General features: G+C 35.4%; 1 protein-coding gene across 1 annotated transcript in view; it reads left to right on the top strand.

Annotated features, from left to right (window-relative positions):
- LOC150097650 (transmembrane protein 145-like) overlaps nt 1–23,716 on the top strand; it is an 86,971-nt gene that overhangs the window by 43,583 nt on the left and 19,672 nt on the right. The window contains exon 4 of the mRNA XM_090407114.1: nt 14,526–14,781. Within this exon, the coding sequence (XP_090263240.1) occupies nt 14,526–14,781 (256 nt within the window). The remainder of the gene's footprint in view (nt 1–14,525; nt 14,782–23,716) is intronic.

Here is a 23,716-nt window from a genome sequence, read left to right as displayed (position 1 = left end):
AGAAAAAGAAAACCTGTATATCCTGAATTCCTTTTTCAAGAAAAAAAGACAGAAAGACATGGAAAAGTCCAAATGGAAAAACTAGTGAAATTGACTTTATCTTCAGCAATAAGAAAAACATCTTCGAAGACTGCTCTGTCATAAATACCTTCAACATTGGAAGTGACTATCGTATGGTTACCAGCAAAATCCAAATAAACTGCCAAAAAGAAAGAAGAAAAATGTTTTGGAGATCAAAGCAAAACATAGATTACACAAACTCAACATTAAAAAAAGATATGTTCCAACATGAACTAAACAATATAGGGTGTCCACAAATGTTTACCCTGATTATAATATATTATAACTCTTCAGTGAATACTTGAAATGGAACACAAAGTTAGACTTCAATGCATAACATATAGGAAAAAAAGTCAATGAACAACTTCAACATGTGCACTGCCGGTAAACATGTAAAATATCCAAGCGGTAATCAATAACACACCACACATTCTCCAACATTTGTTGTGTGACTCCTTCAACTGCATTTCTGATGTGCTGTCACAAGGACTGGAAATGGTGTTGCATAAACAAGATCCTTAACATACCCCCAAAGAAAAAAGTAGGGATGTAATGTCCAGTGATCTCAGGGCGGGCCCATGGGATTGGACTATCTCTGCCAATCTAGCAATTCAGGAATTCTCGATTAAGACGATTGCGAACATCACGAGACCAATGAGGCGGGGGGGGGGGTCTCTGTCCTGTTGAAAGATAACATTTGGTTGCATCTCCTGTAACTGAGGAATGGCATAATTATTGAGCATGTCCATTAATTTCTTTTTCAAGAAAGAAGAAAGAGCCAATCACTCGATCATGCATTAGTCCCCACCACACATTGAGTTTTGGACTAGCTCGAATGTGTTCTCTTATGGCATGTGGGTTTTCAGATTCCCAGATCCTTACATTATGTTTGTTGACTACTCCACTCACGCGAAATGTTGCCTCATCAAAGAAACAAACACGCTGTAAAAAAATCATTATCCTCATCAATGTGGTTCAAAATGAAGTTAGCAAATTCTTCATGCCTTGGATGATTATCTGGCTCTACCTCCTGGACAATTTGAACTTTTTACGCAAACAATTTCAAACGTTTGCGCACACCACTTTGTGGACTGTACTCCTTGGCATTTGAAGTTGTAGTGAAGCTCTTCTAATTGACTTCTGTGGTGACCAGATGAAGGCAGTTTGAACTGCCTCAACTGTCTCCTCAGAAAGCGATGGTCTGCCACTGCTTGTACCCTTATGAAGTGAACCTGTTTCTAAAATCTTTGTCTTCGATGACTTAATGAGCTTGGCATCAGGTGAGTTCTTTCCATGCTGTGCTCTAAACATTCACTGCACTGTAACTGGAGATTTTTTTTTCTGTTAGCCACAGAATACATTGGACTTTTTCCTGTAGTACTGAAGCCATTTTTAAAGAAAATCAGCAGCATTGCTCCTGCTGGCAAAAGCAGTATACTGAAGATACCAGTATGGAAACTTTACGAGTGCCCAAGTTTACTTGCAACAAAATTATTCAGTTAGTTTCATTGTTAAAATATTATAGGCAGTTGAAATCAGGGTAATCATTTGTGGACACCCTGTAGATTTAAACATCTTATTATAGATGATGATGCTGATCTATCACAAAGTAATGACATTATTACTCAAAACCTTTTACAATGCTCACTTGAAATAGCTGGTGCCACAGAACAGAAACAAGACAAAATCTCTGATGAAACAAAACAGCTTCTGAAGAAACGAGGAGAAATGAAACAATCAATTAACCTACTGAATAAAATTAAATACACTGTATTGTGCAAAACAATCAGAAAACATATCATGGAAGAAATAAGAAAATTCAATTGTAAATTCATACAACAAACAATTGAAAACAACCGTAGTTTCAGAAAAGCCAAACAGCAATTGATGAACAGCAGCAAACCAACAGTTGCAGTCAAACTGCAAGACTTGACCATCACCAGAGATAGATATGCTATAGCAAAAAGAGTTGAAGAATTTTACTCAATATTATATCAGGATGATGAATTAAATGAAGAAGAAGACAACTACGACACATCTGAAGAACCACAGATTCTACCAGAAGAAGTTATGTGGAGCATCCAAAGCTTGCAAAATGGGAAAGCTGCAGGTGAGGATGGAATTATAGCTGAACTTCTAAAAACAAGTGGAGATGTAATCTACAAACTCTTAACAAAACTATTTACTTCATGCCTGAAGAAAAATGATGTACCAACAACATGGAAGAAGGCTGCCCTAATTCTGATACATAGAAAAGGTTAGATAGAAGACTTGACGAACTACTGATCTATCAGTCTACTATCAATGGTTTACAAAGTGTTTACAAAAGTCTTGGCCCATAGGCTTTGTGCAACTCTAGACCTAGCACAACCAAAGGAACAGGCAGGCTGGCTTTCGAATGGAACTTTAGTACAATGGACCATATTCAAGTCATACAGCAGATTATTGAACTGTGTACTGAATATCAGTTACCACTATGGCTTAGTTTTATTGACTATGAGAAAACCTTTGATTCATTAATACGTGTGCACTACTTAAAGCATTACGAAACCATGGAGGAGTCATACATCAGAACCATCAAAGCAGCATACACCGATGCCACAGCAGCAATTCATTTCAATGGAAACATCTCTACTGTGGGAATACAGAGAGGTATAAGACAGGGTGACACAATATCTCCAAAATTATTCACGACATTCCTAGAAGAAATATTCAAACTTCTTGATTGGGAAGGGAAAAGTCTGAAGATAAATGGAAGATATTTAAGCTATTTACACTTTGCAGATGACATAGTTATCTTTGCTTAAACTGTGCATGAATTACAGACTCGTATCCATGAACTCCAAATTGCTAGCAAAACAGCTGCCTAAAGATAAACCTAAAGAAGACTCAAGTTATATTCATTAGCTGTGTTCAACCAGAAATAATAAAAATCAATAATGAAGAAATTAAACAAGTAGATCATTACAAATACTTAGGACAACAGATATCAAAGGAACAAAATATCATGCATGAAATTAAAAGGCGCACAATGAAAAGCATTTGGAAAATTACATTCGATATTCAAAAGCCAACTACAATTATGCCCGAAGAGAAAAGTTTTTAACTAATGTATTCTTCCTATATTGACATATGGCTGTGAAACATGGACACTGAATGCAAAGGAAATTCAAAAATTAAGAACAACATAATTTAGTATGGGAAAAAGTATGCTTGGTATCACAAGATTGGATCACAAAAGGAATACATGGATAAGAAATCAAAGCAAAGTCTCACATCATAGGAAGAGTGAAACATCTGAAGTGGCAATGGGCTGCGCATATTGCTCGAAGACAAGATCAACGATGGACAAAGAAGTACTGGATTGAATTCCACGAGAGGAAAAACGACCACAACACCGACCTAAATCACGGTGGATTGATGATATCATCAGATTCGCAGGAGTGACATGGAAAAGGATCGACAAAGGCTGATGATGATGATATATATATATATATATACACACGTAGGTGGTCTGAAAAGTTCTCGGCCTCAACCATAATTGGCAACACTATTGGCAAGAATTTTGTTTCTAAGTTAGTACATCTGTCATAAGCATCGATATGAAATTGCAAGTCATTCTATCAAGTAGTTTTTTTTTATACAGCTGTCAGAAGCCAAAGTGTTGTCTGTATCCCTTGAATGGATAAAATTGAGTATCATGTCGTTATAAAATTCTTTGTAAAAAAAAGGTTTAACGGCAAAAGAAATTCATTCGAAGTTCATAAAAGTTTATAGGCACACTTCTCCTTTGTTTTCGACAATTAAGAAATGGGCTGCCGAGTTTAAACGTGGTTGTACCAGCCTTGAAGATGATCCATGTGAAAGATGTCCAAAAAGTGTAACAACACCAGAAATCATTGATCGGTGCACGATATTGTATTGGATGACCAGTGAGTCAAAGTGCATGAAATTGCTGAGACTATAGGCGAGCCTGGCTGGTGGCATGTGCAATATACACAGGCGCCGCAGAAGAAAAGACGCCTAAAAGAACAACCATTCGTTGTTCGTTTAAACTCTTATCTCAAAAAATATGAGTTAAGAGTTTAAATGAACAATGAATGGTACAGAATGGTACATATAATTATGAATGTACATCGTCTTCCTTTCGGGACCCTTCAGATCTTCCCGGAAACGAACAAATAAATTCTGAAATTGTATCCTGGACCCGATTATATCACTGTAATTTTTGATTAAAATTTACAAAAATATACCTAAAATAGTTCTTTATTTTTTAATGTATCATAAATCAACTTATGATTAATTGTTGAGTTCCGTGTAAGGGCCATATCCTAATTTTAATCAGATCGGATGCATGTGGTCCGGCCCTAAAAGTCGGCTTACTACTGATACCAAATAATATCCTAAAAGCTATCACAGTATATATGAAAATAATCAAATACAAATAAGATTAAATCACAAGCTATCATATACGAGAGAGTAAACCAAGGGGTCCGACAGGGATGTCCCCTCTCAGCAACTCTTTTTAATATCTACTTAAATAAAATAATAATAAAATGGAGTAAAAATTTACATCAAGGAATTAAACTTTCTCCTACAGTTAACTTAAACACTCTCCTCTTTGCCAATGACCAAATAATAATTACAAATTCTGAAGATAAACTGCAGAAAGCTATTTTAAATCTAAATGAGATATCCAAAGATTATGGTATGATAATATCAACGGAAAAATCAAAAAACTATGGCCTTTAAAGGACAAGATCCAGCAAGAACTAAAATAGTAATAGATAACAAGATCTTAGAACAGGTGAATTCATTTAACTACCTAGGATGTATGATCATATATGAAAAAGATATAAACGTAAAAATTGCAAAATATTTAAAAATAACAGGTGTAATTAACTCTATATTTAAACCAAACCTAGTTCAAAAACAAACTAGGCTAAAAGTATACAATACATTAGCCCTACTAGTTTTAATGTATAGAAGCAAAATCTGGACAATAAAACAAAAAGACAAACAAAGATTAACAACAGCAGAAATGAAGTTTATTAGAAAAACTGCAAAGTATACCCTATTTGATCACAAAGAAATGAAGAAATTATGAAAGAATTAAACCAAGAGCCAGTAATAGAAAAAATTAGAAAATATAAACATAAATGAATGGAACACGTTCAAAGAATGAAAACAGAAAGATTACCAAAACAAGCTTTAAAGTACAAGCCATTAGGAAAAAGAAAAAAAAGGGCATCCTCTTAAATGATTCAACGATGACTTCTAAGGCCGGAACAGGCCATGCTAGGCCTAAATCCTTGATACGCATGATGATGATGACTACTGATAACTCATTCTTCTTAACATTTTAGCCTGTTATGTTAGCGTGCTGTTAAGGCGCATCAGCGACACAAAATAATCGCCAAACTTGCGAGTCCAATGCAAAACATTCTTGTAAAAATTGAAGAAAATAGTACACCAGAAATGGTTTTGAAGTGGATTTATAACAACAACCTTGAAGAACTCTTTGCAAATTCACTGATTGCATCGAGAATATTATTGACTTTGCTTGTTTCAGTTGCTAAGGAAGAGAGAACATTTTCTAAATTATAATTAATAAAGAACTACCTGCGATCAAGCATGAATCAAGAAAAGCTAAATGGTTTCGCACTAATTTCAATAGAAAATAATATTGCTTAGTCTATCAACATTGATGCACTACAACAGGATTTCGCTAAAATGAAAACCAGACGAGTCCCTTTTAGCAAAATTAATGTAAAGAATATTTGAATAAATCTCTTAACTTTATATTACTATTTTATATTATTTTGAAAATTTATATGACATGAAAAAATTTGTATAAGCAGGACTAATCCGTAGATAACATTATACTGTAAAGCGGTTTTCATTTGTTTTTCATTTCCTGTCCGTTTTATTCACACGTTATTCAAAAAAAACTTTTTTGGAAAGGTGGCAAACATTAATCGCACACACAAGAAAAATACTATGCACCGGTCCTGACTATAGGCATTTCAAAAGAATATGTAGGATACATTTTGCATGAAGAATTGCAAATGAAAACGCTTTGTGCAGATCAAAAAACGCACTCGCATGAAAATCTCTGAACAGCATTTGGAGCGTTTTAACAAGAATAAAACTGATTTTGCATCGATTTATTACTATGGATGAGACTTGGATTCACCAGTACACACCAGAATCCAAACAGGCAGTCAAAACAGTGGAAAGAAATCGATTGTTCAGCTCCAAAGAAGACAAGGTCACGGCATCGGTGTTTTGGGATGCTGAAGGCATTTTGTTTATTAATTATTCACACAGATCATACTTGATCTGTGTGAATTTGCATCATGTTGGTTAATTTATTTTCTAGAATTTCTGAGCATAATGATTTACTTTCATTTTCTTGAAAATCTATAATAGTGACTTTCTCAATTGTTTGAATTGTGTAGCATGCAGTGATATTTCAGTAAAATTTTTGTTGATATTGCTTGTGCTTTTTTCTTTTTTTTGTAGTTTGTGAGTAGTTGTATATGGGGATATTGCAGTCGTGTCAGTGTTTAAGAACCGAGAGAATAAATAGGGGATCCAATATAACTGATGTTACCATGTGTTATCCAGGTTGACAGTGAAATTTGTAAACAACATTATTGCATTATTGTCATTTTTGTTGTATGAGGTAAATTTTGGTGTTTAAACCATTTTCCCAAAAAAGGATTAAACATGAATATAATTTCTTGACAAGTATAATTAATTTTGTAACCAACTGAAAACACTTTGTACACCTAAATTAAAGATACCAAGAAATTATATACAGGTAACCCTCGTATAATGCGGTACTTATACAACGTGGTTTCGATATAACGTGGTCTACAAATTGTGGTATCCCTTGTTCAACGCGATTTCGATATAACGCGGTCTACAATTTCTAGTAACCCTGTATTTATTTTATTTTCTCATGTTTTTCACAGCGGGACTTAAAAATCAAATTTTATCTGCGTTAAATTTGTGTCTGCCCGTATCGCGCAAGTAGTTATAAGTATCGAATTTAGTTTTATTGCATCACTGAATAAGGTACTGTACAGAGGCTTTTGCAGCCTGTGTCATTCTCAACAAATAGTGCAATTAGAGACAGCTGGAATAAAAACGGCGCTAACTAATGAATCATATGTCCCCTCTCACGCTATGCTGTATAGACTCAAGCAAAACCATATATTGCACTGAAACATAGTATCTAACTAAAAAAAACTATTGTCCAATTTTTCAATTATGAAATAAGTGTTTTTTTATTGCATTTGAAATTCTCGATGTCATTATGACAGATCACAAAGGCTAACTTAAAATAAAATACTACCAAGAATTGAAACATGCCATATAATGAATGTGTGAGTTCGCCTGCCACCTCAAACACAAACAAGAAGCCATAGAATTCAACCAAGGGTTGAAACGTTTGTGCGAATTTAGCCAGTCAGTAATGAGAAGTTCCATCAGAACGATAAATGACACCCTGTTGTGAATGTGTTAAAACTAATAGTGAATGTTGTTATGACAGTTTCCGATGTTGTGGAATTCGATTGAAGAGAATTAGCATTTCAATTCAACACTTGTCGGTTGCATTTGTCTTTGGGTCGCGTGATCTTTTGTTAATACCACACCAAAACGTCTTTATAGCTGCTAAGACAGCAACTATCTTGTGTAAAACAAAATTCAGCTTGTATGTATTGTAACAATTAAAAAAAAACTTGAATAATTTATAAGCGTATAAAAGGATATCACCTGTAAATCGGATATCATCAGCAAAATTCTCAGACGTGTCACCTCTGGCACGATTGCCATAGGTTCGCCATCTAGTGTTTATTGTTGAAAATTGTCTTCGTTTTATGCATTTAAAATCATAAGTGTTATTCTCAAGCAGAGCACTTTATTTTCTGGTGAGTTACATACATTTGTAATGCTTTTTTTTTAATGTAAAAGTTTATTTTTATTGTAATGGCCACTAAAAAACCAACATTGAAGAGGAAATTCATTTCTCTTGAAGAAAAAATTAAAATCATGGATCAGTTGAGAATTGGAGAAAAACCAGGAGTTGTTTCAAGGTCTCTGAATTTAAATGAATCAACAATTCAAACAAAATGAACATAAAATCCAAGAAAGTGTTATTGCTGGGTCAACAGTAAATGCAAAGCGTGTTACTTGTGTTCGCGATATTCTAATAGAAAAAATGGAGAAATCTTTAATGATTTGGATAGAAGATTGCACTCAAAAGAAAATTCCTTTGGGTGGACACATTATTAAGCAAAAAACTCTCAAAGTTTATAAACATTTAAAAGAACTTGATCAAGATTCTTCAGAAGAAAAATCTCAGCATGGATTTTCTGCCGGTAAGGGTTGGTTCGAAAACTTTAAAAAGCGGTTTTCTTTGTATAATCTTAAAATCCAGGGAGAATCAGCAGATGTTGAAGCTGCCCGGAAATACCCAGCAGAACTTTTAAAAATCATTAAAGAAGGTGGTTACAGTGCAGACTAGATGTTCAATGCAGATGAATCTGGGTTATATTGGAAAAAAATGCCAAAATGCACCTATATTTCGAAAAATGAAAGATCAGCTCCTGATTCATAGTTTCCAAAGATAGAATTACTCTACTGTTTTGTAGTAATGCATCAGGTGATTACATGAAAAAACCAATGCTTATTAACCAATCTGCAAATCCTCTTGCAATGAAAGGGCTCGACAAGTCCATCCTACCTGTTTATAGGCGGGCCAACAAAAAAACATGGATTACAGCTAGCATGTTTGAAAATTGGTTTTTCAAGTGTTTTGTACCCGATGTAGAAAGTTACACAAAAAAAAAGAATATGGACTTCAAAATTCTACTAATTTTAGATAACGCACCAGGCCACCCAACAAATTTAAGCCATCCGAATATTAAAATAACTTTTTTTGCAGCCTAATACTACTTCACTTATTCAACCACTCGACCAAGGAATAATATCAACATTTAAGTCATATTATATTCGGAGAACATTTCAATTAATTTTGGAAAAAATGGAATTTAATCCAAACATGACACTGCCTCAAGCGTGGAAAGAGTTTTCAATATTGAATTGTGTAAAAATTATTTCTCTGTCCATTAAGGAATTACAACCTTCTACGCTGAATGCTTGCTGGAAAAAAATATGGCCTGAAGCTGTAATGGAACAAAATTTCGTACCTCCAGTGGATGCCGAGCTACGTCGTATAATAAACGTTGCACACATTTTTGGTGGAGAGGACTTTTGCGATATGGTTGAAAACGAAATTAGTGAATTAATTGATGGAGAAACAGATTTAAAAGAGGAGGAACTGGTACAATTAATAGATGGCAGGGAAAGTTCTGCCAAAGATTCTGATTGTGATGAATCCATTAAAGAATTCAGTTTAAAGAAATTAGTATCTGTAAAATTTTATTTTACGGATAACAGATAATTCATGAGACAATTGGATATTTTTTTAGCGCCATATTATGAACTTAATAAAAAATTGCAACATAGTGGAAAGCAAAGTCTTATTACTGACTTCTTGATGACTAAACCAGCCGAAGTATGCAATGAGAATTATTCAAATGATATCCAAGAGATTTCAAGTGGTGACGACCTCTGGCCACTTAAAGAACATCTACGAAGTTATTTCTGAAGACAGTGATGACAATTAAAATATGTACTTTATTTTATTGTGTCTAAAACATTTATGCATTATGTGCAATAAAATTTATGTACAATTTGTAATTTTTATAATTTTATACTATGTATTTGTCATAGTTTATGTTTTCTTAACTTAACATGAATTACCTGAATTAAATAAAAATATTGTTTTTGTTGGATATGTCATTGTTGTTTATATAATTAAAAAAAAAAAAAAAACGATTTCGAAACCTAACCCTACTTTTTCTATGTGATCTATGTCTCATATAACGCGATTTATATAACGTGGCATTTCTATGGAACCTAACGTCTGCGTTATACTAGGGTTACCTGTACTTGGTTTAATCCTTTATCCAAGTGTAAGCAGACAAAGTTTGCACCTGAAGTATATTCAGGACTGGGGCAACTCGTGGTAAAGGTGGCTTCACATCACTTGCCTTAGTATCCCATAATACAAAGCACATCTCCTTGTGGACATTCATTATGGGAAAGGTCACTACCTAGATCAGTTTTGACCTTTATTGGGGTCTCTTCAGTGGGAGCCAGACCCAGAGGTAATACCAATGTTGAAGTATTGGAGAAGTCATATTATCATATGACTTGATACGATCATAATCATAGTATAACCAAGTGGAAAAACTTTCAAAATCTATCTCTAATTCAGAGTATTTTAATAATAAGGTGTGACTCCTTTTTGCAACTCATATATGAAAATATGACTTCTCCATTGCTTCAACCTTGGTATTATCTCTGGCTCCCACTGATGAGACCTCAATAAAGGCCGAAACCGGTATGGGTAGTAACCCCTTCCCATAATGCATAACATTGTACGTAACCGTAATAAAGCAAGCGATACTAAAGCAAGTGATGTGAAGTCATAAGCGTCTGCATACGAGTTGCCCCAGTCCTGAAAATAGTTCAAGTGCAAACTTGTTTGCTTACACTTGGATAAAGGATTAAACCAAGTATATAATTTCTTGGTGTCTTTAATTTATAGTATAACCAAGTGGAAAAACTTCCAATGACAGAATTCATTCACGAATGAGTGGTTTAGAATACAATACCCATTGGGAGGGGGTGGGTACGTGGCTTTATGAAGGCTAAGTCATGCCTGCATCGTTTACTAACTTTTTATAATACATGTCACTCTATTATAAAAACAAACAGGGATAGATATGAATTGGTGATATGTATACAAGAGTGGCCAATGGACAGATACCAAAGAATTGTACATAGAGGAGTAGAATCCAGGAGAAAGTAGATGACTAGAGGTATGCTGCAAGGCTCTGTGCTTGGACTACTATGGTCAAAAGATGGATGCCAATTTAATATGCAAAAGTGTAAAGTTTTGTATTTTAGGATACAAAGATTACAAGCTGTGTGCCACATTGAGGGAACTGTACTCCAGAGAATTGGAGCTAGGGATTTGGGGGGGGGGGTGAGTAGATACAGAGTTAAAGTTCAGCAGGCATATTGCTAAAGTAATCAGGGTAGCTCAGGGAGTACTTGGTTATTGAACACACTAACATGCAGAGATAAGGGAGTTATCATTTCTCCTCATAAGACATTGATATAGCAACATCTGGATTACTATGCTCAGATCTAGTCACCTAGATCTGAGCATAGTCATCCCCAAGAAACTGTGTTTCTTGGGGATGAAGTGGTGGAAAGGTTCCAGAGAAGTAAGATGGTAAATGATCTCTGAAATGTTCCCTATGAAAAATAGATTGAGTGCTTGTGGGTTACAAAAGTTAGTTTCATAGGCAGTAAAGAGAGGATATGATAGAAATATTTAGGTTATTAAAAAGGGTTTTATAAGATTGATGCAGAGAAAATATTTCAGTGCTTGGCTACAGGTGCAGAACAAGGGGTTATCACTGGAAATAGAGTAAGAGTGTGGTTAGCAAGGATGTGAAGACTATATTTTTTGCATGGAGAGTGGTGAATGGGTTGTCAATCTGTTGTGAGTGCTTGGTCAATGGGTTCAAGGAAGAAGTATGGTAGGTATTGTGTGAATAGTTTGGGTCGCTCGCAAGGAGTCTTCAGGCTCCATGAAAGTGATCGTGAATGATAATAATAATAATAATGTGTATCTAAAAGCAAGCTGCTGTAGTAATCTCCAGCCTTTGCCTCACTGCTTAATGAAAACAAATACAAAAGACATATTTCGGTGATTACACCACATTTTTTATTATTCAGTTATACAATATACTGAAATAATAGTTCATGACAAGTTTCGTAAATCGTAGGATTTACATCTTCCGGGGGTAAATAGTATAACTTAAAGTTTAAACAAGAGAATTAATAAATACATATCTTAACTGTCTGGCTATTCATAAACTCAAATAACAGAATGCAGATATAAAACGTTATTGACGTTGAACAATACTGGACGATGTCACGTGTTCTTGTTCATACAGTCCGAGCTCAGATTGAGGTAAATTTTTTATTAGAGCTGACCACACTTGATGGAGAATTAAACCTTGGTTTTGATTGCATTGGGTTGGGTTTTTCAGCATATTAGCAGCTTCTTTAAATTTTCTTATATAACTCTTGTTTTCTATGTATGGCATCATCGTTTTTTGCCAGAGTACATCGTGTCCAGTGGAAGTGGTATGGAAAGCAAGACCCGTTTTTTGTTCTCTTTTGTATTGTACGTCTTTTTGGTGTTCATGCATGCATATTTCTCCAGATCTTCCTGTCTGTCCTACGTAGCAAATCCCACAAGAGCACTGGATTTTGTAGACTCCTGGTTTTTTAAGAGGATGATGAGGTGGTTTTGGTGGATGTAGGAACCTTGAGATTTTTTCCATAGGAAGGAAGGCTACTTTTATATTGTGTTTGTTCATTAATTTGACTAGCTTATCTGTAACATTTTTGATATAAGGAAGCGAGATTGCGTTTTTATAATCCTGTTTTTATTGTGTTGTGAGTTGGAGGCATTTTAAGAATTCTCTTGATGGTTTTTGTTTCATATCCATTCTGTTGGAGGATTTGTGTTAAGTATTTTAGTTCTTCGTTACATATTTCTTGTGTGCTGGAGATATTGTATGCTCTCTCTCTCGAAGAGTTTTAATTAAGCTTATTTTTTGTGAACGATGGTGGTGTCGTCCACATAGCGTAGCCATATTTTTGCCAAAAGCAAAAATATGGCTACGCTATGTGGACGATATTTTCATCGTATTCAATGGAACAACAGATGAACTTATCAATTTCAAAGATTATCTCAACAATTTGCACAACACCATAAAATTCACTTTAGAACAAGAAGAAAATAGAAAACTTCCTTTTCTAGATATTCTATTAGAAGTTAATGAAGAAAGTAAACTCTCCTTCTCAGTATATAGGAATCCGACAAACACAGGATGATTTCGAAATGCAACCTCACACCACCATCGTTCACAAAAAATTAAGCTTAATTAAAACTCTTCGAGACAGAGCATACAATATCTCCAGCACACAAGAAACATGTAATGAAGAACTAAAATACTTAACACAAATCCTTCAACAGAATGGGTATGAAACAAAAACCATCAAGAGAATCCTTAAAATGCCTCCAACTAACAACACAATAAAACAGGATTACAAAAACGCAATCTCGCTTCCTTATATCAAAAATGTTACAGATAAGCTAGCCAAATTAATGAACAAACACAACGTAAAAGTAGCCTTCCTTCCTATGGAAAAAATCTCAAGATTCCTACATCCACCAAAACCACCTCATCATCCTCTTAAAAAACCAGGAGTCTACAAAATCCATTGCTCTTGCGGGATTTGCTACATAGGACAGACAGGAAGATCTGGAGAAATATGCATGGCTGAACACCAAAAAAACGTACAATACAAAAGAGAACAAAAAACGGGTCTTGCTTTCCATACCACTTCCACTGGACACGATGTACTCTAGCAAAAAACGACGATGTCATACATAGAAAACAAGAGTTATATAAGAAAATTTAAAGAAGCTGCTGATATGTTAAAAAACCCAACCCAATGCAATAAAAATCAAGGTTTAATTCTCCATCAAGTGTGGTAAGCTCTAATAAAAAATTTACCTCAATCTAAGCTCGGACTGTATTAACAAGAACACGTGACATCGTCCAGTATTGTTCAACATCAATAACATTTTATATCAGCATTCTGTTATTTGAGTTTATGAATAGCCAGATAGTTATGATTTGTATTTATTAATTCTCTTGTTTAAACTTTAAGTTATACTATTTACCCCCTGAAGATGTAAATCCTACGATTTACGAAACTTGTCGGGAATTATTATTTCACTATATTGTATAACTGAATAATAAAAAATGTGGTGTAATCACTGAAATATGTCTTTTGAACCAATTAGCCACAAAAGTCTATGCCTACAAATACAAAATTATGAAAAAATGACAATTAAGTAGCAAAAATGGCATGCAAAACAAGTTTATGAAAGTTGCTCTATTCAGATGTGATGAATTGATGCCTGAAAGTCATCATAATTAGTAAAACATAGTATTAACAATTCTGCTTTTCTCCTTAAGGAAAAGAAATTCAGAAAGTTTATTTTGAAATTTTATCAGTTATGATAGGTATTGGTAATTAGTGAAATTCTTACTTTCTTTCTTTCTGGAGGGATTAAATCTTAAGCAACTCTATAAGTAAAGGAATAGCGCATTGTTATTACTCATAGTAGAACAAAACAAGATCTGAAATCAAAATCTGAAATTTTTTTTTCAAGGAAAAATGTATGTCTATTTGATTTATGAAAAGTTTAATATATTTTTTATTTCCAGACTGAAGTTGATGTAATTGATGATATTGACGAATACCAGACTTTTCCTGGTTGCATTATTCTTATCTTCAGACTGGTAATTATGGTTTGGTTTCTTTATGAATTGCGCTCTACTATGTTAGATGAAAACGATAGGGCGAAGTTGCGGTTCTATGTGCATTTTGGGGCAGGCATCCTTGTATGGTTTGTTTATTTACCTGTAGTTGCCCTGATAGCTCTGCAGATATCTGCCCTTTGGAGATTAAAACTCCTCCTTGGTAAGTGCATAACGATTTTTGATGTATTTTATTTATAACAAAAGAATATCTTTGTGAATTGTTTTATATGTAAATGACACCGCTGAAGGCATCTCTAACTTTGTGATGCCTTCAGCAGTGTAAGTGCTGGTCAGCTCAGTGGTTACATATCTGCTTTCCAACTGACAGACTGCAGATCCGAATCCTACAGTGGGTATGGATGTTTGTGATTGTCTTTAGGTGGGAGATGAATTTCATTGCATGAGACCAGCTCCCTACTTATTGGAGGTCTGAAGTGGCTTGAAAAAGTCCTGTGTTTTTGGTCCCTAGAGCAAGGTTTTTGGATTATGTAAGAGATATATATATATCATCAAATTCCTGACATGTACCCTCAATGGGTATACAGGATATGATAGTACTACATGAAAAGCTTATATAATCGCTGACTTCCTATCTACAATCTTCCTCCAAATCAATCTGTTATCTATCAAGACCAACATTATCAGATCTTATATTTCTGTCTTCTAAGGCACTTTTTACTGTATCAATCCACCTAAACATTGGTCTTTTTCCTGCCAACATGGCAGAGAACACTTATTTTGCTAATCTTTCCTCTCCCATTCTGTTTAAGTGACCATACCACCTGAGATTAGCTCAGCTAACACATTCCTGGATACAATGTCAAGTTCTTTCCTAATATCTTCATTTTTAATATGATATTGCCATTGATGCCATCTGTTCACTCCCCTAATCTTTCTCAGGACTCTCATATCTGCAGTCTCTAGTCTTTGGTCAAGTGTTTTACTTCTACTCCAGCTCCCAGATCCATAAGTTAAAATAGGTTTGAACACTGTCTTGTATACAGCTAATATAGTATTTTAACTAATTTCTCTCTTATTCCATATAAATTTATTCATTTGACTCCTTACCATACCAGTTTTGTTGATTCTGTTGTCTATTTCCATATGTAATTTATTGTCTTCACTAAAAATTGTGCTTAAGTAACTGAAATGTTTTACTTGTTTTATAGCTTCTCCATTCACGATAATGTTGATATTTTCAATGTTTCTGCCTATTTTCATTGTCTTTGACTTGTTATTGCTGATTTTCACACCAAATGAATAACAACAGTTATTCAATTTAGTCAGGGAATATTGCAGACCTGTGCCAGATTTATTTAGAAGTATAACATCATCCACATAAAGTAAAGAGCTGAGATTAACCTTTCCAATTTTGATATCAGGTTTAATACCACTTTCCTTCATAATGTGATCCATATACATAATGAATAACAGATAGGTTAACGTACATCCTTGTCTGACGCCAGATTTAACATTAGACCGTTTTCCTGTACTTTCTTCAATTCTAACTGCTGACTCAACTCAAATAAAGACTAAATATCGCTTGATATAATGCCCCACTGACAATATACAACTGTAGCGTTTTGAATAGTTTCTCTCTTGGCAACTTGTCATGTGGTTTTTCCAGATCTACAAAACTTAAATATAGATCTTTGTTATATTCTCATGATTTCTCAACTATTTGTCAAGAAATTATGGGAATGATTTCTATTTTAGGCCTAATAGAGGGTGATCCTGACAGCCTCTATTTGGCCTGAATCCAGCTTGTTCTTCACCAAGCTTCCCTTCCACAATCCTTCTCAACTGTTTCTCAAGTATACTTGCATAAATCTTACCAGGAACACTCAGTAGGAAAATATCTCTGTAATTCTCACATTCAGTTTTATTTCCCTTTTTATATATGGGTACTTTGAGAGCTCTATTCCAATCGTCTGGAATTCATCCCTCTGTCCAGGTATTCTGAACTATGCAGTGCAGCCACTGTAAGACTTTTATACCACCATACTTCAGCATTTCTGGTCAAATATCATCTATTCCTGCTGCCTTTCCATATTTCAAGCCTTTGATGGCTTTTTCTACTTCAAGTATGGATATGTATTCCTAACTGCATTCCTGGTCACTGTTTTTTATCACTGTGCTGTCATCACTGCTTGTTTCATTTAGCATATTTTCAAAGTAATTACTCCATACATCAAGGATATCTTTTTCTCTAGTTTTCATGTCACCTTTATCATCTCTAATTACTTTTACAGCACTCTTTCCTTCATTTCCGAGCTTTTTCAACAACTTCCAGAATCTCATATATATATATATATTAATAAAATTGAAAAGAAAATCCTTAGCCCACCCTTTTATGGTTGGGAGCAACATTAAAAGAGAAAAAAAGAATGTACATGTTTATAACAACTGACACATGTACTGAAAATATAATTTGTACGAGGGAAGTCTGGAAACTTCTCGGCCTTGACATTTGTCATAAGCATCCATGTGAAATTGCAAGTCATTCTATGTTTCTCGTAGACAGGCTTATACGTTGGTTATGCATTATTAAAACACTTAAGGAATAGAACAACGTAGTTAAGGATATAAATTAAATTAAACTTTAATAAATATTTTCCGAAATTTCGGCAACGTCACGTTGCCATTTTCTAAAGGAACTTACAAAAAAGTTATGTGCACGTAGGCACTACAACACAGAAACTGGGAATGAAGAGATGAAGCTATTGTTCTCCTAACAGTCCTGATGGTGCCCTCTAGCGGGCTAAGTAGGTGTTCTTGGCCGTTGGGCTGAAGGTCTGCTGGTTGTATGCGACTGCCCCAAATTTGGGAGGCCTACATCTGCAGACCTTCAGCCCAATGGCCAAGAACACCTATTAGCCCGCTAGAGGGCACCATTAGGACTGTTAGGAGAACAATAGCTTCATCTCTTCATTCCCAGTTTCTGTGTTGTAGTGCCTATGTACACGTAACTTTTTTGTAAGTTCCTTTAGAAAATGGCAACGTGACATTGCCAAAATATCGGAAAATATTTATTAAAGTTTAATTTAATTTATATCCTTAACTATGTTGTTCTATTCCTTAAGTGTTTTAATAAAACAAGTAATTTTGTATACAGCTGTCTGAAGCAAAAGTGTTGTCTGTATCCCTTGAAATGGATAAAATTGAGTATCGTGCAGTTATAAAATTCTTTGTAAAAGAAGGTTTAACACCAAAAGAAATTCATTCGAAGTTCACGAACGTTTAAGGGCACTCTTCTCCTTCAGTTTCGACAATTAGGAAATGGGCTGCCGACTTTAAATGTGGCCATACTAGCCTTGAAGATGATCCACGTGAAGGATATCCAAAAAAGTGTAACAACACCGGAAATCATTGATTAGGTACATGATCTGGTATTGGTTGACCGGCAAGTCAAAGTGCGTGATAATTTCTTAGACTATGGGCATTTCAAAAGAATGTGTAGGATATATTTTGCACAAGAATTGCAAATAAAAAAAGCTTTGCACAAGATGCCACGCTTGCTTACAGCAGATCAAAAATGCACTCGTATGAAATCTTTGAACAGTGCTTGGAGCATTTTTACAAGAATATGATAACTAATAATTAAGGAATTGACAGCGTACACTAGAAATATAAATTAAATAAACTTTAATAAATACTTTCCGATATTTCAGCAAACGTCACATTGCCATCTTCTTGGGAACTTAATACAAAGACAAGTGTACGCAAGTACTACATAACAGCAAATGAGAACCGAAGTTGGGAAGCTAACATTTTCCTAAAGTCCTGATGGTGACACCTGGCGGGCTATATTGGTAGTTCTTGGCCTTTGGGCTGAAGTTCTTCTGATAAATGTTTCCCAAATTTGGGGCAGTCTCATGCATCCAAATTTGTTGAGGTTTGGCATGTTCCTAAGGGCTGAGGCTGATTCCATGAATAGTCTTTCATATTTGAACTTGCTGTGGTGTATTACTGTGGCTTTCTTCCATCTTATTCTGTGGCGAGTATCCAGAGCGTGGTCTGCAAGCCCAGAGTGGCTGTACTGGTTAAATCGGATGTAATCCTTGTGTTCTGAGATTCTGCTATTTGCCATCCTGCCTGTTTGGCCAAAGTAGGACAATTTACAGCTGCAAGGGACCTAGTATACACCAGGTAGGTCTAGGGGAAGTGGTTGGTCTTTAGTGGAGCGGATAAGGAATGCCAATTTTCTATATGATCTGTAACAAGTAGTCAAGTCATGTTTTTTTAAGATTTTGTTGATTTTTTCTGAGGTGCCTTGGATGTAGGGAATGGCGATGGATTTAGAGTAATCTTTTTTGTGAAAGGGGGGGGGAGGTGGGTTGTGGATAACTGGTTTAAGTATTTTTTGAATTCTTTTTTTTTTTTTTGGAGGGGGGGTAGCCATTGTCTGAGAAGGTGTCATGGATGTGATTTAGTTCAGTGGTTAGGGCTTGATCATTTGAACAGATTATTTTTGCCCTGTTGAATAGCGTCTTAATAACTCCATATTGTTGTGAGGGGGGGGGTGATGGGATTGTTGGTGAATGCTGCCTGTATGGGTGGGTTTTCTATAAACTGAGAAAATCAAGGTTCCATCAAGTTGGTGGGTGACTAGTGTGTCTGTCTCACAACTCTAGGTATCTACAACTGGGCAAGCCAGGCTTTACTTCGGGAGCAAATTGCCGTTACATGAGGTTCCCTAGCCGATATAAACAGAGCTATTTTAGTGCTAGAAAATGAGCTTTCAAATACGCTTAATCACGAGCTTTGGTCATTCCTACATGCCGTCTCGTGTACGGCGGCTAATAAAGAATTCGAACCAGTACGGAGCCAACATATCAACAAGTTTGATAAATTAATAAAGAACTCGGCGTCCAAACCTAAACTACAAACCAACACTGTAGTTAACCTTTCTTCAGTTATCTTGAAGCCTGAAGCACTCAGCGCTCTGTCACGTGGTCACAACTTCGTCATTGCTCCTAAGAAATTACCGGCCAAGGAATTAATGATCCAAATTGAACGCGGGATTCGCCACCTTCCAAACCACATCGCCAACGATATTAGATTGGATGTAGCCTGTGTTCTCACAAAAGCAAAACCTCCAAAAACCAACATATCCATTAGTGAATACAAGTCACTACAAGAATTGAAGAAAAACAAAGAAATAGTGATCACCAAAGCGGATAAGGGGAACGCCTCTGTGGTACTCAATCTTAATAACTACACAGGTAAGCTTAAGGCTTTACTATTGGATCGAGCCACTTACCTCCCTATTGAATACAATCCCACCAACTCTCAAATTAGAAAACTCCATAGGCTCCTTAAGAAGGTCACTTCTTGGCCTGTGGAATTACCAACTGACTAAAACCATATAACTCTAGACCCACCCACCCCTGCATATATGGGCTCCCAAAAATATATACAAAAAACAAGAAAATGTGCCATTACGTCCCATAGTGGATGGCATTGATTCCCCCACTTACAAACTAGCCAAGCATTTAGCCAAAGCTCTCTCACACTATACTGGCAACACACCATCACACATAAAAAACTCAGCCCACTTCAAAGCCAGTATAGAAAACCTTACACTCCAACATAATGACATAATGGTCAGTTTTGACGTCAGCCCTATTTCAGTTTACAATGAACTCAGGCTATTTTATTTGGCAGGAAAAATTCTACAAACAGATAAAGGGGACAGCCATGGGTTCACCACTTTCCCCACCCTTGGCCAACTTCTTTATGAAGACTTTTGAAGAGAAAGCCTTAAACTCAGCCCCACAAAAACCTACCATATGGCTTCGCTACGTTGATGATGTGTTCGCTATTTGGCCACATGGCCTGGATTCACTCCTCTCCTTCCTAACATACTTAAACAACCAACACCCTAGAATCAAGTTCACTCTGGAAAAAGAGGAAAACAATAACTCCCCTTCCTAGACACACTAGTCACCTGCCAACCTGATGGAACCTTGGTTTTCTCAGTTTATAGAAAACCCACCCATACAGGCAGATACATTCACCAACAATCCCATCACCCCCCCCCCCACACACACACACACAACAATATGGAGTAATTAAGATGCTATTCAACAAGGCAAAAATAATCTGTTCAAATGATCAAGTCCTAACCACTGAACTAAATCACATCCATGACACTTTCTCAGCCAATGGCTACCCCCCCCCCTTCCAAAAAAAAAAAAAAAGAATTCAAAAAATACTTAAACCAGTTATCCACAACCCACCTCCCCCCCCCTTTCACAAAAAAGATTACTCTAAATCCATCGCCATTCCCTACATCCAAGGCACCTCAGAAAAAATCAACAAAATCTTAAAAAAACATGACTTGACTACTTGTTACAGATCATATAGAAAATTGGCATTCCTTATCCGCTCCACTAAAGACCAACCACTTCCCCTAGACCTACCTGGTGTATACTAGGTCCCTTGCAGCTGTAAATTGTCCGACTTTGACCAAACAGGCAGGACAGCAAATAGCAGAATCTCAGAACACAAGGATTACATCCGATTTAACCAGTACAGCCACTCTGGGCTTGCAGACCACGCTCTGGATACTCGCCACAGAATAAGATGGAAGAAAGCCACAGTAATACACCACAGCAAGTTCAAATATGAAAGACTATTCATGGAATCAGCCTCAGCCCTTAGGAACATGCCAAACCTCAACAAATTTGGATGCATGAGACTGCCCCAAATTTGGGAAACATTTATCAGAAGAACTTCAGCCCAAAGGCCAAGAACTACCAATATAGCCCGCCAGGGGTCACCATCAGGACGTTAGGAAAACATTAGCTTCCTAGCTTCGGTTCTCATTTGCTGTTATGTAGTACTTGCATACACTTGTCTTTGTATTAAGTTCCCAAGAAGATGGCAACGTGAAGTTTGCCAAAATATCGGAAAGTATTTATTAAAGTTTATTTAATTTATATTTCTAGTGTACGCTGTCAATTCCTTAATTATTAGTTATCATGTTTAACTAGCGTATAAGCCTCTCTACAAGAATTTAACAAGAATAAAACTGATTTTGTGCATCGATTTATTACTATGGGTGAGACTTGGATTCACCATTACACACCAGAATCCAAACAGCAGTCAAAGCAGTGAACAGAAGCCAGTTGTTCAGCTCCAAAGAAGACAAATTCAATTCTATCAGCAGGAAAGGTCATGGCATCGGTGTTTTGGGATGCTAAAGGCATTTTGTTTATTAATTATCTTGAGAAGGGTAACCACCCAACTTTTCTTCATGGTACATTATTATTATTATTTTATTTGTTTTTTTTTTTAAATCATTATTTTTTTTTAAATTCCTCATGATTTCCTTTGTTCTCTTTCTGGTGGTTTCCATTGTTCTGTTTGTGATTTTGTATTTTACATTTTTAGTGATTTCTTTTGCACTACTTTCCATAATTTCTTTTGTGTTGTTTCTGCACTTTCTTCTGTTTTATTTGCTGCGATTTCTTTTGTTTCATGGGAATGGAGTCTGGGGGTGGGGGGGGTAGCGTTTTTACCCTAAATTTATTATAACAACAGTTGTCTACTATATGTTTCATCACTGACCTAAAAGGGCAAATTCTTAATAAAGTTCATTGGTTGTGGTTGTTATTGATTTAGTGTTGAATTAGGATCTTGTGAGAGGCATGACAGTAAACAAAAAGCTGTACACTTTTAATATTCAGTGGAAATCACTAGTTGGTTCTGTGCAAAACTACAAAGTGCCATGACCCCTTAATTACAGTAGCATACCAGATGAGCATATTTTCCTGTTGCATTATTGAACTGTGGCATTGAGCATATGAAGTTGAGGATTTTTTTAAAGACAAATGGAGTGGAATTTTTTTTTTTAAATCAAGAATAAAGTTATACCAGTTTCTTACCCATCAGAAAAGTGTTTCTATTATAAAATATATAATTACAGGAGTCGACATAAAGGAAATTTTGATCTTTGACCAAGAAACGAAAAGTCGGCAAGAGAAGTCATCTTGAGAAACAAGCATGTCTTGTTAACAGAATACATTTCAGGACATCAGCCTATCTGTTCACACTTGTGCAAAGCATATAAGAGAATAACACAGTGATATTTCTTTATACCTTTCAGTATCAGGAGATTTTTTTCATTTAAAAGTGTAATGTACATGCTTTCAACAGTGATTTACAGGAATCACTCATTTTACTTGGCTTCAAATAACACTCTTTTCAAATTAACATAGTTAATTGGTTAATAAATTGATACCATTTATCAATTTATTTAACACTAGTTAAAAGTTCACTTAACATGTTCACACTTGTCTGAGTGAAACTTCTCAGACTGTACTTGACTTTGAGGCAAGGTATCGCTTTATTATATCACTAAACACAGTATGGAGGCAATTAATCTATGCACTGTGTTTAGAGACTGCTGGAATGAAAAACGCTTCCTCTCTCATAGACATTATACTGCATACACACATGCAAAACTAACTTTTATTGTAGTGCCAAACACGATATGTAACTAAATATTGTCTTAACATCCTCTTTCAAATTTTCAATTGCAGAAAATATGTGGGAACCTGTTTATAATGCAGCCATTGAGTGTAGAAACCAAACATTTTATGTAAAGCAAATTTTCAAAGGCAAATAAGATTTATATAACTTGAAATCAGAATTGCATTTGAGATTTTTTATATTGTTAAGCATTCGCAAATAATAATTTTACAAATAAAAAATTTAACTGAAACATAACTGAAACATGCCTCTACTGCAGGAGTCGCAAACTGGTGGCCTGCGGGCCAGATACTTTTGATGATAGAAACATGATAGAAAGTATCTTCCACTGAATGGAAGATACTTGTCATGCATCCATTTTAAGCCACGTGATACAATGCCAATACGTTACAGGTTACCATTGTAATATGATAGTGTGTTAATAAAAAGTTACCTCAATAACTTTTTTTTTTTTTTGCCCATAACAATGTCTGAATTTAAAGTTAAATAAAGAAAAATAGATCAATTTGAATTGGTTGAAGAATTGAAAATTGAATTTGAAAAAGGATTTTCTGATTTCACCCAGTTTGAAATGAATTATTATTATTCAGTTCACT

This window comes from Typopeltis vanoorti, chromosome 17 (assembly GCF_054136105.1).
Source record: "Typopeltis vanoorti isolate ZY-2024b chromosome 17, IOZ_Tvanoo_1.0, whole genome shotgun sequence".
NCBI lineage: Eukaryota > Metazoa > Arthropoda > Arachnida > Uropygi > Thelyphonidae > Typopeltis > Typopeltis vanoorti.
The sequence above is the reverse complement of the archived record's forward strand: the minus strand, read 5'-3'. Positions and strand labels throughout refer to the sequence as shown.